This window comes from Diadema setosum, chromosome 15 (genome assembly GCF_964275005.1).
Source record: "Diadema setosum chromosome 15, eeDiaSeto1, whole genome shotgun sequence".
Taxonomy (NCBI): Eukaryota; Metazoa; Echinodermata; class Echinoidea; order Diadematoida; family Diadematidae; genus Diadema; species Diadema setosum.
In genome coordinates, this window is record NC_092699.1 from 20,820,116 (window position 1) to 20,836,886 (window position 16,771).

At 37.9% G+C, this 16,771-nt stretch overlaps 1 protein-coding gene across 1 annotated transcript in view; it reads left to right on the top strand.

Annotated features, from left to right (window-relative positions):
* Nucleotides 1–540: 540 nt before the first annotated feature.
* The window catches only part of LOC140239075 (uncharacterized), a 63,577-nt gene continuing 47,346 nt past the window's right edge, over nt 541–16,771 (top strand). Inside the window, exons 1-6 of the mRNA XM_072318972.1 lie at nt 541–641; nt 7,914–8,222; nt 9,631–9,701; nt 10,137–10,242; nt 11,251–11,347; nt 15,818–15,922. Coding sequence (XP_072175073.1) covers nt 7,991–8,222; nt 9,631–9,701; nt 10,137–10,242; nt 11,251–11,347; nt 15,818–15,922 — 611 coding nt within the window. The 5' untranslated portion in view covers nt 541–641; nt 7,914–7,990. The remainder of the gene's footprint in view (nt 642–7,913; nt 8,223–9,630; nt 9,702–10,136; nt 10,243–11,250; nt 11,348–15,817; nt 15,923–16,771) is intronic.

Consider the following 16,771-nt stretch of genomic DNA (forward strand, 5'->3'; position numbering starts at 1 on the left):
TATATAATCTTCCAAGTGTAAACGTTTTTTTACTCACCCTGTAGTACCTCCTCGGTAGTATACAGTGCATGCACTAAGGACACACAAAAGATGTCAGACACACGGAGAGTAGATCGCGTATACACTGATTCTTCTCGATCAGTACAGTAACTGTACGTACATGTACGTACTCGCACACCACACACACAGCACTTATCCTCTTTGCACAGCACACTGCGTTCTTCCTGGCTAAGATAAACGCTCTGTTTTCACATTGTATACCCTGTACATTCGAAGTGATGCGAGAGCCTATCATATCGTACGTGTACGAATGATTGCTTACTAGCAAAGTGAAATTCCAGTCATTCTATGATCTATCCAAGTGTTGGTCATAACCAACAAGTTCATCAAATTAGCCGCTTGAAGACACTATCTTCAACTTGAAGCTGAGATTTTCATCACTTCGACAGATTTGCCGAGCGAGGAAGTGTCGGCGCGCTGCAATCATTGTAAAATTACCGTAGAGTGGTATAGTGTTGTAGCCATGTACCAGTACCAGCAGTAGGCCTACTTGAGTTTCTGTCGCACTCACTCACAATGGCCATGCAATTGATTCGTGATGATCCCACTTCACCAAAAGCAGAACACGGAGAGTTTTAAAGGTAACGTTAGGGCCTATTTACCATTATGTTGTTCATTACATTTTCGATTGCATATTGGGTCATTGCCTAACGTATGAAGAGTGGCAGGTGTTGGAGATCTTGCCTCCTCCACCGCTTACCGGTCATAACGTCCCCACGTCAAAACGTCCCCGAGCCAAAACGTCCTCGGGTACGACCAAAACGTCCCCGGGCCCATTCGCCCAGCTGGCACCATAACGTCCTCGGGTCAAAATGTTCTCTGTCATAGATATTTTTTTAATAAAATCTAAGTATCACTTATCAATTCATAACGGTAAATGTGAAGAAATTTTGTTATTTAGAGCAGCAAATAACAGGTTAGGTGGCTCGCTGCTAGCTAGCTGTGCTGCCGTGCACGCTGTCTGCTCCTATGCAACGCGAATTCGATGCAACGCAGTGATCGCCGAGCGAGTAGTTGCGATCAAGATTCCCATAAGTAGATAAGTGACAAAAAAAAATGGTGAAAATTCCATTTCTACTGGACTCGAATCTCACTCAGATGCAAGTATTTAGGTTACTGGATAACTAGGGTGAGTTTGTGCATGTTTGGAGGTCATTCGACAAACAGGTGCGAAAGTACACTAGCGACAATGCGCCAGAGTGTATTTTCTTTATGAATGTGTGGCACGCATTTGACCCATCTGAGTGCAGAGATAGCGCGTGCGGACAAAAGCGGGGACGTTCTGGTACGCGACCCGGGGACGTTTTGGTTGGAACACGGCGAGGACGTTTTGACCCGGGGACGTTTTGACCGGATTCGCCTCCACCAGTTCATTGAGTTGTAACATTTTGTGAAAAACCAAGCAACACAAACCAAAAAGGCAAAGAAATATGGAACTAACAAGTTAGGCCTAAATTTAAATGGAAGACATGAATAAGATAAGAAGTTAAAGTTAAAGCCAAGGTTCAGCTGTGTCGTTCTGCTGGGTGTAAAAATAATAAAAGAAAGAGATAAAGCACTGCTGTGCTGTGCTGGATATTTGGGACTTTAATCACCAGGGAGATTCCCACCTCCCTGTTGTCAAGTGTTGATACACACTAACCGCAACAGTGGCAGTGGCCCTACCTTAACCCCAGGGCGCTCCTAGTCCTTGTATGGTAGCCCTACTAGATGGTCTACATATCGACCACCCTTTTTGAAACCGACCGCGTAGTTTTGGCACACAGAATGCTAAGTACGCACTGCACTGCGCGCAGAGCTCATAAAAATGTAATTGGCTTTGACCGTTGGCATTGATGAGGATGTGTGGGAAAACGCGAAAATTCACCGTTCATTAATGGTGTTAAGGACAAACTTTCGAATGAAAATTTCAACCGAATCGCCATTTTATGTCAATGCATTTTCTAAAAAGCTTCGTACAACACGGTGTTCAATGCAACTCGGTTTGCGCGCATTGTCAATCCTGAATGCAAAAACAGCACAGCAGTCAATCTCAATAAGGAGTGGCACCGCGGGTAGCTGAAGAGAGGCCACTCAAGTTTGATGGCGATATTTTTGCACTGAAACTTTGAATTGAAAAGGGAACAACAGCATTTGATACTAATGATAGTGCTGGATTTTCTCAATCACGTAGGTCAAGTTTTTACGTGAATTTCAGTGTTAAATATTCTTATCAAGCAAATAAATATTAGGCGGTCGATGAGTAGTAGGTCCAACCATACACATTTATACTGTGGGAGCTTCGCGCTGGGGCTGGTTGCAGTTACAGTGACCCCGACATGCCCCATGTAACGTTAGGCTGGTTACAGCGCCCTGCAACGGGGTTATTGATGCACATATTAGTAATAGACCGGCTCTAAGATCTATGTTAACACGTACACATCTTTGTTATAGACCTATGCAAGATTAACATGCTTTGTCAATTGAGAACAGGTGCATGATTGCTGAGGACAGGCTGTCCATGAAAACAATGAGCTTGCACTACTTCCTTCTGTCGCCGAGAATTCAGCATGTACAATACGAGTCAACAGTCTGAACCCGTGATAGAATCTGCAGTATTTTCTGCCACAGAGAAATGAAATGGAGGTGAAACTGAGGAATTAACGAGGTAGACTTGTATTTAACTCTTTATGTGCCATGTTTGCACGCCCAACTCAGTAGATGGTGTGCCAACTTCGCATACAGTATTCTGCTCATGATTGTACCACCTTCGTGAATATGGACCTTAGAGTCTTCACCACATTATTCATCTTATCATCAATCTTGTTCAGTCACTCTGAATCTTTCACCAGTCTTTTAACTTTGTCATATTGGTCTGGAGTTGGGTTGTTAGTGTCTTGTCCAGTAGGCTGGGAGAGGATTGATTACAGTATAGCGTTAATTGCTTATAAACAGTTTAGTTATTTGTAGGTCAATAAGATTACAATTCCACTGTCCATGTGACCTCCAAGCAGTAATTTTCCATTAGCTGTATTGTTTTAAATTGTATATTTTGTACGTTTGTAGGGCAAAGCTACGAAGGGAGACGGATAGAGAAAAGCAACATTCATTTGTCCCATCTGTTACAAGTATGTCCCATCAGTATGTCCCATCAGTCACAATGGAAAGTGTGTACATAATTCTAATTCATCGTTCATCTGTGTGCTAAATATTTATGATTGTAATTGTTTATTGATTGTTTTGTGCTCATTTGATTACAATTCTTAAAGCCTGTTAACTAATCAAGAAGCTTTAAAGTTGGTTGATGTTTGCTTTACACATGAAGTGCATGAAAAGATGTTTCTGCCTATTGTTGAATTCATTTCTGACACAATGGCATGTATTATTAAAGGTGTCATCTTAGGGAATATTTCTTCATGCTGAAATTTAGTTAAATGACTTAAAAAGTCATTTAGGTGAAAAGAAATATAAATTCCGCGAAATGAGATATTGTCCCATCAGTCACATTCACTAGTCCCATAAGTCACACACGATTGTACACACCTACTGAAACAAATGAAGTGAATCAAGTCCAATTCAAGTACTGTTAGTGAGCCCATTCACTGGTTAATCTTCAAGCCCAAATCTAAAAACTTTGTCATAAAACTGAGATAGTTATATGGCAACTTAAACAAAAGAGCTCGATTTGTGTGGTCCATAGATGTCCCATACATGTAAGTCACAATGACATTTCTGAAGATATAAATAGCACCCTATGCAACCAAGCTGAAAGCATGCATTTTTGTATAGTAAGTATCAACATTCTTCTTACAGTTTAATAAAGTAAAACCATATTTGTGCAGCTACTTTTCCTGATATAAGCACTTCAGTTATATGGAAAGAAGTATCAAATGTCCCATAAGTCACAATGGAATTGACCAGGTTTACTTTTTTGGTTGAGTGTATATTCATGCTGTAGCAGACTTGTGTTGGGAAATAATCCTAACCCTTTCCCACGATTGACTCAAACAGAAAAATACAAATTTATATCTCGAAAGATACTTCAGCATTTTTGCCCAAAACTCATATGAAAGATGATATAGCCATATTAGATTTACAATGTATGTGAAGTTTCAAGGATTTGGTAGTAAAATAAGGGAGATACAAGGAGGTGAACTTTTGAGATTTTTTGTCCTTCACTTCGCATAGTGCTTTGATGACTGTTACAAATTTAGAAGCTTTTGCCTCTTATCGCGGAGTTCATTGCACCGTATCGCTGGCCTGAAAATAATTACTTGTAGCATAATGGGGTGGTGGAAGGATATAACTCCACAATATAATTATTTTGAAATACTACAATGTAGTACACAGTAATGTTACATACATGTAAGGGCCAAGTCCAAGATAACGCGCACGTTACGTATGGGACATTCAGAGACTTTTATGACCTGAAAAATAGTGTTAATGGCCTTTGATCATATTGAACTTTATCATGGTGATTGATATCTAGGAGAAGTACATGTATAATCATGTAAAAGATGGAGAAAAATGACCTTCACAATTATAGTCTAGAAGAGAAAATATGTGCCGTTATGTATGGGACCAGAAAAATTTTGTTTTTTTGAACATTTTTTTCAACCTCAAAACTCTCTGAAAGTATTTCATTCTACAACTTGTAACTCACTGTGATGAAAGTCACAACACTCAAGATTATCAGAGGTAAGTTTCATGTCATGAGGCAAAAAGCTGTAATTACAGGTTCGAATTAAAGACAGACATGACGTGTTACATATGGGACAGTTACATATGGGACACTTTGTCCCCCATTCGTTTAGTGTGTGGAGAACCATGTTTATGGGTATTTTGCATAATTATTGAAGTAAAATCAGTTGAAACTACTCAATACTGATCCAGATTGTCATGGAAACAATATTCCCCAAATATTTACCATCATAATCATATTTTTATATTTTTATGACCAACCTGAGTGTGCATGCCCCTTGTCCCCCATTCGTTTAGTGTGTGGAGAACCATGTTTTTGGGTATTTTGCAAAATAATTTTGTAAAATACCCATAAACAAATTTTTGCTTTGTTATTGAGGTAGAATCAGTTGAAATTACTCAAATACTGATCCAGGTTGTCAAGGGAACAATATGCCCCAAATATTTACCATCATAATCTTTAATCATGTTCTATATTTTTATGACCGACCTGAGTATGTATGCCCCATATTTTTATCAGGATAGTTACTACTAAAAAATCGAAAAGTTAAGTGTTTACTTCCATTGATGAAGGACAGTTTGCCATTCAGTTTCAATAAAAAACAACTGGACACAAGAAATATTAAATTTAATAAATATGCAATACCTGCTGCGTTGAACCCCAGTAATCGAGTGAATATATGTCTGTCTAGCAATCAGGTCATTGATACGAGTCACACCTCGATATGTATATACGTTGTATACCCATGATTTTTGTCATGGCTACTACTGAAAACTTAGTAAGGACAATTTGTTTATCACTTGCAATAAAAAAAAATTATACAAAAAACACTAATTTGAAGTAACATCTTCATTATCATCACATACATGTGTTATACAATGCAGCTACAATGTAGCTAGAGCTCTACATTGTGTGGTGAACAGTACCCAATATACTTGTAGTTGAACTGCAATTTTTCAATATGCTTGTGTATTTGGTTTCAGTACCCTTTAAATCAGAGGTCTCTACTTAAAGGGACTGTACAGTTCTGGTTCAGATGGGAATTCTGATTTCAACTTTTACAAGATAATTAGCACTTCTTTTATGAAATATTCAAATAGCATACAATTCTAAGAGGAATTCAAAGTTAACATGACAAAAATCCGCTTTGAAATGGCTGAGATATCCAGAAACGTGGTATCCTAACAAAAGGTGGGTCACATTTTTTATTAGGACCACTTCATTTTACTTTTTATTTGTTTTTTGTTGTTGTTGATATCTCAGCCATTTCAAATTGGATCTCCATCAAATAAACTTTGAATTCCTCTAGTCTTAGAATTGTAATGCTCTTTAATAATTCATATAATTGGTTTCCAATCATCTCGTAAAATGTTGTAAACTGAATCCCCATTTCTACAAAAACTACACCATCCCTTTAATGCTGATTTTCATTGTGTATTTTGCCATCTCCCCCTCCCCCTTTCTGAAAATTATTCAGTCAAGTACATGTATTATTTCAAGTGTCTATAACTCAAAAGTAGCTGCAAAGTTGGGATGCCCTTGACCTTTTGTGTACTGAGAGACCCTCCCAGCTAGCTACACATCCTCATACAATATGTATGAGGATGTCCCATACGTAACGCATTTGTCCCATACGTAACATTATTTAATTGCCTAATAACAAATATTTCTTTTACTGTTTTTTCTTTTTTCTATGGTATTTAACTTCTCTAAACAATGAATTAGAACTTTCCAAAAGGGCATTCAAATAACCTTAGAAATTTCAGAGAAAACCTAAAAAAATGACCTCAATCTGTTACGTATGGGACATGTAATGATAAGACACAAGCTAATTTGCATAATCATTTGCATAATCCCTAAATTTTCATACCAAGTTAAACTATTTGATGAACTTATGTCCACATATTAATCAAATATCATTTGCTTTCCTTTGAATAAATATGAATTTTTATAAATGTCCCATACGTAACGCTGTACTTGACATTCATGCAAATGAAGCCCTTGAAATTTGCATAAATTTACATAATATAAATTTTTTCCTCCATGGAAATCAAAACTTCAACTCATAAGCTTCAAAATGATACCAAACATGTCAATATTGAGCAAAGATGAAATTTTGCCTTCTGAGGGGACCTTATCTTGGACTTGCCCATAATTATAAACTAAAAGCTACCTGTAACTAGGGGAACAGGTTGATTTTGTAATTTTCATGTTTATCCTTTTCCATACCCATAATTATTGCCCTAACCAGAAGAAGGATCACAGATAAACCCTCTAGAAGGTAAAGTGGGGGAAAGTCTAGTCTGGTAAAAAAAAAAAGTGAAAGAGTCTTGACCTGTTAGAGGGGCATCCACATAATTTTGTTGATCAATCTTCACCTTCAGTATCTTATCTTGACTGCACATCTGACATGGGATCCACTGTCAAAGTTTTTGATCATGAATATATTTTTCAAATGAATTCCCACCAGTAGTAGTAACAGGTAATTATGGTGTGATTTCAAAAATGTAATGCAGTACCAGCTGCCACAAGGGATCTTCACCATCATTGACTATCTGGCGCAAACTCAGCAGTCTAGTACTTAGAAGTTAGGAGAAAGGATCCTTGTCGGGAGGTCATGAAATTGAATCCCACCCAGGTATGCAGTACGTACAATGTATATATATGCCCATGAGTTTTTGTCATGGCTTTTTCTCAAAAAACACGAATAATCAGTGGGTATGAATGTCAATGAAGGGCACTTTTTCAATCAGTTGCAATGAAAACAACTTGACACAAGTACCATTATTTTTAATAACTTTGTCATGTCTGATATGAGACAAATTTTTATCATTCTGATGCTTTTTTATCACTGCCTTTATAAGAAAATGGAAGTTTTGGTCAGTATGAATCTATCTTGAAGATTATAGTCTGAAATGTCACTGCATTTGCAGTAGGCATGCAATTTACATTGTGTCATAATGTTACAGGGCCATAAATTGATCATGTTTTATGGAGAACATAATGAAGGTGTGGAGTTGTGCTCCATGGTGGAATGATGGTGTGGCATAGTGTACAGTATGCTGAAGTATTGTGTACTGCCAGTGCTGTTGTTAGGACTTTGCATGCAATTATGACATGTTAGTGATATTTTATGTAAACTTCTGTTTTGGATGTTTCTATGTATTGCCAGCCAAATCTTCTTGAGCCAGAAGTGGGTTTGGGCTACTCTTCTTAGCACTGGTGTCGACCCTTCATTGCCATCTGGATATGGGAGAAAAGAAGGAGGGAGAGTTGGAGTCCCACTCTAACCAGTCAACTCCAACACCTCGCCGCAAGCGCTCTGTTGACACGGAGAAACATGATGGAATCGAGCGGGAACATGAGACCCGCCGCTCATCCAGCTCTAGAAAGAGTAACCTGGAATCACGAACAAAGAGGAATGCTGATGGAGACATTGTCCAGTACATGGGGAAGGAAAGCACAGTCTATGAAGTTGGAGGTATACAACTTGTCAACAACAAAAATAATAATAAGAAGAATTTTCAAAGAAACTGTGAAACTTAAAACATTTTTTCCTTGATTAATGAAAAAATGATATCCTCTTGGACTTGCAGCTCTGAAATAATTGATGTACAAAATTGGAGGTATTATTTCCTTCTTTTGAATATTGTCGGCTAGCCTATAGGAGACTATACTGGGTGATGACATCATCCTCATCTCATCTATGTGATTGTGATTGATGATGTCAAAGATAGGTGGAAACGGGTACCTTTCACTTCTTATCACTGGCAAAATTTGTTGTGGTCTCGCCTAGATAATTAGATAAAGTTTATTAGATCTTGTCAATGAAAGAGCCCATGTACCAACTACAATTTCTTTTTCTTCTCTTTTTCTGGGAAGGGGTGGGGGGGGGGGTAACTTCTTGAATAATTGATTTTTTTTGGGGGGGGGGATGGGGAGTTGCTTTGTTCTATGAATATGTGAGCTGCAGAAATTTTAACAAGTACAACATTGTTTATAATATCCAAAGTAGCCCTCATTTGTGACTAGTAAAAGGCAGAGTCAAGAAAAATAACCCCCGTCTGTGGGAAAGAAAAAAATCTATGGATTAAACTATGAATGTATCGTGTTTCTTTGTAAAATTGAACTGCCCTGTGTTTTAAGCATGTTCCTCATATGTCTTGAAATGTGCAGATCAAGGGCAAGTAGTGTCACATGGCATGTGACTGGTTGGCTTTTTGAGAGGATCAGGGAGATAGGATCACAAGAATTGTGTAGGGCTCACTAGGACGGTGTGTACATTTTTTTTTTTTCAACCAGTACAATCTAATACCTGCTTTGATAATCCATTTAAGATCTCTGTCAAGGGAAGCCAGTGAATATTACTTTATCTTGCACATTACCTTTTTACATCTGTTAACAAATCTTAACTGTTAAGTTTCATGTCTGAACATTCTGAAACTGATACCTTCTTCTTTTCTCTTTCTCTTTCTTCTCAGCACTTACAGACGTCGATAAGCGCTTTAGAAATATTGTGAATTATTATTATTATTGGTATTATTATTATTATTATTATTATTATTATTATTATTATTATTATTATTATTATTATTATTATAAGTAGTAGTAGTATATTAGTCATATCATTACATTAGAATTTCAAGGAGGATCTTGATCAAATGCCTGAAAAAGAAGGATGGGTTTAACTCATAAGAAGAGTAAAAATTCACTTTATTTCTGATTCTAGTGAAATTGTCATCTGTCTGATTGGTTTTACTGCTGTCATTCAAAATACCTTTATCCTCTGCATAGATTTTTCTGTATCTGGTGCTTTCCATAAAACAATTAGATGTCAATGTTTGTTCTATAGCACTCATAGAACTATTGCTCTTCGTTATTTTGTCCAGATGATGTGTACATGGAGAGCCCTCGAGCTGAACTACCTTATTTCATCTGTTCCATTCAGGAGTTTAAAGTTGTAAGTGCTAGCATTATACATTGTATGTCTGATGAAATGTAGAGGCCTTGTACTTTAATAGCTGTTCTTCCAGCTTCGACTTACACATTTTACGTCATTCCATGTTTCTGTACATGTTACCTACAATATGTACACCATGTACATTGTATGTCCAACACCCTCATGGTTATGAGCCTACTGTATCACGGAATCTTCAGTGAATAGATGTATTCAGAGATGTTTCAAATCAAGTAAACATACATGTACTCTCAAGTAACAGAACTGTTTGCACTATCATAATATTTCTTTGATGACTGTGTTGAATTCTTTGCTTTCATCTCTGGTTTCTTTTCTTCTTTCCAGTTGTCTTTGCTTTCAAAAAAAGACAGAGTTCTAAGATTTCTTTTGTGGTAAACGTTACTTTAATTTCCTGTGAATTTATCATATTTTCTACAGAGTAAGCGGGACAATGTCCATGTCGTAGTAAAATGGTATTACCGGCAGTCAGAGGTTCCAGACTCTGTTTACCAGCTTCTAATGCAGGACAGGCATGTGGAAAATAGTAAGTGAATTGGTTTTTCGATTTGCAGTGTGCGGTTACAAAACTGGACAAAGTCAAGAGTGATATTTTTTAAATGCTGTTTTCTGTGGCTTTAGTGCTAATTGTGTCACTTATGAACAGAAATGGTGTGTCAGAAGCAATAAATATGGTGAAATAGTTTGTGTAAGGGATAATTAAGTGCAACATACATCAGGATTACTTCATCTGTAATTATGTTTTGTGATGATTTTATGGAGAAAAATGAGAAAACTAATGCTGAATTGATATTACAACCGTCTATGTTTCTTTATTGATGGTAAATGTGCTGCTGTGAAACGTGATATACATTCGTGGCATGAAATTTTCACAAACTGGAGCCAACGGCCTTTTTTGCAGCATGAAATTTTCACGAACTGGCACTGGCATTCAATGGATACAGTGTAGACAAGAACTTTCACATCCATTTTAATTTCGCAAATGTTGGCACTCACAAAATTCATGAAATTGAAATGCATGCGAACATTCCTCGTTTTACAGTATTTGAGAGATAATATGATCAACTTGCTGATAAGAACATGAAAAATTCTATTAAATAAATTTTCGTAAGATTATAAGACTGCAGTGAAAAAAAAAAGTGTTTCAAAATCATGTTACTTGCTGCACATTAACCAAGTTGTTCATATTTAGCATCCATGCACAGGAAGTCTTTTCCCTGATGAGACTACACTGTATCATATTTGGGACATAAATATTTCTTTATCATATATTGGTGATATATGTGAAATTCTTGTTTTTTTTGTTTTTGTTTTTGTTTTGCTGCAAGCATCGACATGTATTTGAGTGTAGATTTCCAGTTATTGTTTAGATGAAAATCATAAAATATCTCATGTAAGACATATCCAGTCACGACCTAAGAATGATTCATGAATGTTGACCATTGAAATGTTATGAACAAAGATGAGTGTAATTTTCTGTGTGTTTGTTTGTTTGTTTGTTTGTTTTCAAGTGTGCTGTTCTTTTTCTTTCCAGACTCTGGCCAGGATTTAGTCACAGCAGATCCAATTGCAAAGGGCAGAGAACTGTTCATATCAGATACAATTGAGACATATCCTGTGTCTGCACTCAGGTTTGTGAAATTTCACCATAAAGTTTTTCTTTTGTCACTAAGATACTGTAGTTCTCAATAGAGTGTTTCTTTAGTAAGTCCTTGTGTACCAGCTTGAAAATTATGCTCATCAAATTTTAATGCCCTTGTCGTACCAAAATCAACTAAGACATACGTAGAAAAAGCCTTTGCGCATGCCAAGCCATCCCAGTGGAACCCCCTCCTCAAGACATGCAGAAATGTAAATTATCTGAGTAATTGAAGAATCACTTAAAAACTAATCTGTTCACTTCTCAAGTATTTATGAGTATTTTTATGTTCCTGGTTTGTTCTTTGTTTACTGGACCTTGAACATTCTGTAGAGTGGATTCTGTGCACTTGATTATGATTGTCATTATTTCTACTTTTCTCATGTAATTGTTTCATCAAATATAAGTGACTTAAATCACAGCTAAACCTGTCTTCCATAGGCTTTGTCTTGTCACACACTGTGCTGCTGTTAAACAGAATGTATGGTCACATGTGCAACAAAATATGGTATACAGCTGGTATGTGAATAAGGTTTTTATGCCTCCGCCACGAAGTGGTGCCGTAGGCATTATGTTTTCGGGTTCTCCGTCCTTCCGTCTGTAATGAATTTTGTGGACAGCGTAACTAAAAAACCTTTTGAGGTATCCTAATGAAACTTGGCATGTATGTGTATTAGGGGGTGAAGTCGTGCCTGTCAACATTTGGGTGCACATGCTCAAGGTCAAAGGTCAAAAGGTCAAGGTCAAATGTTTAAAATTTCACTATTTCCCCCATATCTATGCAATGCCTGAAGATATTTTCTTGAAACTTCGTGTATACATAATGTATTACCTAATTAAGATTCTCTGGTGAAAGTTTGGGGTCATGAGGTCAAAGGTCAAAAGGGCAAGTAAAAATTTTCAAATTTCACTTTTTTCTCTGTAACTTGGAAATTGTTCATGGTATCTTCATGGAACATAGCATATATATGCATATACTGACTGGCAGTGATTAACTAGGCAATTTGGGGTTTCACGGGGTCAAAGGTCAAGGGCAACGCTTCAAAATTTTACTATTTCCCTTATATATTTTATGCAATGCCAGCAGGATTTTTTTTGTAAACTTGGTGTATGCATGTATAACCCAATAAAGATGCTCTGGGAAGTTTTTGGTTTTGTTTTTGGTTTTTTGGCCAAAAAAAGGTCAAAGGTCAAAAGGTCAAAGATCAACTGAAAGTGCTGAACTTATTTCTTCCTCCATATCTCAGAAGTGGCTCAAGTTATCTTGAAACTTAGTACATATTTATGCATGTTCTGCCTGACAGTGATTCTCTTATGAATTTTAGGGTCAAAGGCCAGATGAAAATGGTAACAATTTACTATTCAATACAGAAATTGCACTTTTTCTCCATACCTTGAAAATTGCTCAATGCATAAACTTATGAAAGGGTCAAAGTCAAGTTTAAGTCCTTAAATCCCCAAGGAAGCTGTTATTTTCGCGAGGGTTTAATTTTCACGAATTTTGCGAATTGCAGTTGGATCGCAAATTTAACAACACGCGAAACTGTCTCCATGCGCTTTGTTAATAGAGCACTAACGTAAGTGTCGGCGTCGATTCGCGAAAATAACATCTCGCAAAAGTGTCTATGACCTCGTCATTCGCGAAAATATCTGTACGCGAAAATAACGGCGTATACAGTACATGCTCTCCTATTCATCCAGTTAAATCTAGGTCAAGGAAATTGAACATTCAACACATATGTGACAAACATGTCATTTTAATATTTTGCCAATTTTGTAAAAATGTAATCACACATTGTCCACATGTACTATAGACCTATTAGGAGAATCATGCATTATGGCGGAGGCATACCAGTCACCATAGCAACATATCTAGTTTTTTGTTTGTTTTTTTTTCTGGAAGGATGCAAAGAGCTGATATTCATAAGGTTTCCAGGGCCCTTAGGTGGGCCCTGGACCCCAGACGCAAGGGACTTCTCTCTCGTGATGTGCGCTTCTAGTTGGGAGTCTCCAGTATGCTAGGTGTCAGGGGGAACTTACTGCGCTACTTTACTCTTATATGGACCACGTAAATAACACAGCGTGAAGATTTTTTTTTGGATTCAAAATGCACTAAACAAGATTTTAATTCCTCTGCGGGTTCTATGTTTTCTGACAAATGTCATCATAATGCAATGCAACATAAATGAATTTTCTGCTTGGTACTTTAAAAGTCAAAATTTTCACTAAATTCATTAAATTTAATCGAACTCATCAAACTCCCTGTTACAATTATTATACACTTATACTACTGCCTACGGAGCTTCCGTTACTACCAGCTGTCAGGCGTTATCGCTCTGAGTTCGGCGTCCTATGACGTCGCGACTGGAGCTGGAGGAGGGCGTCTTGTAGATCGCCGGGGTGCTGCGTCGGTGTTGACGTCGACCAGTCGGGCCCAGTTCGTTGCCGCGTCAGTGATGACAGCTTCTCTCCGTTGACGGCCGTGACTACAAGTCGCCGGGCAGCGGCTGGTCCCGGACTCGGCTCGTTAGTAATGCGGCTGTCTCAGCTCGTAGCACTGCGGCTGTCTCAGCTCGTAGCAATGCGGCTGTCTCAGCTCGTAGCACTGTGGCTGTCTCAGCTCGTAGCAATGTGGCTGTCTAAGCTCGTAGCACTGCGGCTGTCTCAGCTCATAGCAATATAAGGATGCGGCTGTAAATTTACAATTAGCCATCACTATCACAATGATATTCACTCATCTTAGTGTACTACTCTATCCTCACTTTGATATTCCCCAACTAAACGGCGACTATTCTGTTTCACACTCATAGCATCAATATCAAAATCATCTTACATCATGGCATTCGCGCCCTATATGTCCAATATCTAATACCTACTGCTACTACAATTATTCCTTTAGGTTCACACAAAAACAATAATTCTCTACCTGAGGAATCTCTTCATCATAATTCATAACTTCTGAATGTATGACCAATAATTACAATGTGTGCATAAATAATGACCGGACTTCTGGATTTACAGCTCTAACAATATCGGATATACTCCTGTAAACTTAATGTCTTCCAATCTGACATTCATAATTATGTCCTTTCCTTCTGCACAAAAACACAACCCTACTTTCTTCAACATATCAAATCATTCTCCCCTTAAACATCAAATCATTCTCTTCGTACAACAGCATAATACTTTCAATTGATACCAGGCGCCTCGTTTAAACAGCGCCTCTATTGAGTTCCTTTAAAAAAAACTAACTGGAAAAAAGTTACTGAAATCAGCATATAAATTCCACTTACAGTTATTTCTGCCCTTCACCCGCGCAGAGAGTTGCCGTCCAGTGCCCCATCTGCCAATTCCGCTCAGCAGCAGGAATACTTTAGCCTCGGAGTATCACAGGTTCAATTTCTCTCTCGCTTTCTCCCTCACAGCCTTTTAGCTTGGATCTCAGTGGAGCTCATCCTGGATTCCCTCCTATTTTGACATGGCTGGACCCTTCCCAATGGGCACAAACGGTCTTTCCACTCTCGCGTCAGATTAGCTTCTCATCTTCTATTCCTCCTTCACCGCTATTTAACTTCTCTCACGCTCCCTCTCTCGCCCTTAACCTTGCATACATAATCACTCTCCAATCAGTGTGATTTCCTTAATTTTAACCTTTCACATCTATACCGATACAATACTAATTAGCCCGTGATTTAACTACTCACTTTCACTTGCATTATATTTATTCAAATACCGGGGTGCGGCCCTTGTTGATAACCAAATGAATCACAACAAAATTTGCGGGAAACCCAGCCAAGCATTTCTTACCATCCTGCAAGTAGGGCGCAGCTTGCAAACCCTCGATCTTGCCAGCTGTTGGCCTAAAAATTCTTTGTACCTAGACAGTAGCCCACAGTAAACAAGAGGGTAGGAGAAAAAAAGGGGAAAAAAAACCCTTCCGTGCCGTTTACATCTGACACTAGGAGTTTCATATATTGCACACAATATAGACCATGGTACATGGATCATTCTTTGAATCAACAACAGTTTGGTCAGATGCTAGCTTGGCTGTGTAATTGGGTTCAAAGGTCAAATAAATTGCATTCTGTATCTTGGTTAATACAAACCCTATCATCCCCATATTTTGCACTCATGTAGACTTTGTATTATGGTTTGTTTCATTGAATAACAACTTCTTAATCAGATGCCATCTGGTTGTATGAATTAGGGTCAAATGTGAAAAATGCATTAGTCTTTATCTTTGTTTATGCATTGTCTATTCCCCCCCCCCCCCGATCCTGCATATCACCTATCTTGTCCAAGTGCCGAGATAAAATCTTGTTTTCCTTCATGTTCCCGTGCTGATTCAAGTCGATGATTTGGTATGTGTGAATGGTTAAAGTGTTGTAACCTTGAGGAGCTCTGCGAAAAAAATCTTGCATTTAATGAATGCCAGCAGTGCCTTTCCTTTTTGTTAATGCAGACGGAAATGCCATGTCTACCACTTCAAGGATATTCATGAGGCCAAGGACTTCAATGCCCTAAATGACAAGTTTTTTTACATTCTGAGCTACAATCCAGAAACAAGGTATGATTGAAGTGAATTGCTACTGTAAAAACTTTTGTTTTCGCAAATGAGGTCATGGATATATTGGCGAGATGTCGTTTTTGCGATTTGCAATATTTTTGCATGTTGTTCAATTCACCGCCCAACAGTGATACACGAAATTTGAAAATTGAACCCTCCTGAAAATGATAGCTTTTACAGTAGTGATTTTAAAGTGAAAACATAGTTTTGGTAAGGGTTTGAGAACCTGTCTGGCACCATTTCATATTTGCTTGCAATATATCGAAAGAGTCTACAAAGAAACTTACCTGGCTGACGCGATTTGCCGGGATGATGAGTCGTTTTGGAGTATTTTGAGAAAAATAATAAAAGTCGGAAAACAAGACTTTTATTCCAGAAGGATCCAGACTAACTCGGTCTCAGGGAAAACTCGAAAACCCTATTTCAGACAATTTACACGCAGTTCGTGATCGCCATATTCTACTGTATAATACCAAATGAGGCCTAACTGAACAGACAGGAAAGTGCGTGCTAATCCTGTACAAAACAAATGGACAGCACGCGGTCCTCAAGCCTATATGCACATTACCTCAGTTGCTGAGACGCGCTGTCTTTGAAGTTTCTGTTGTTGTTTATTAAAGGGACATTCCAGACGATTTTCATAATTTCACATCATGTAGTACATAAATCGACAACTCCATGTATAGATTTGTGGAATTTATTGTGGTTCTTGAGCAGAGAAAATATACCTTGAAAAACCATAAACAAATTACACTGAACAAGGATGATGACATAGGAGGTTCACATATTTCAGAAATGTAGCAGTGTAATTCCACTGCAATACCGCTTGCTTGCGAGTTCACCTGTGTA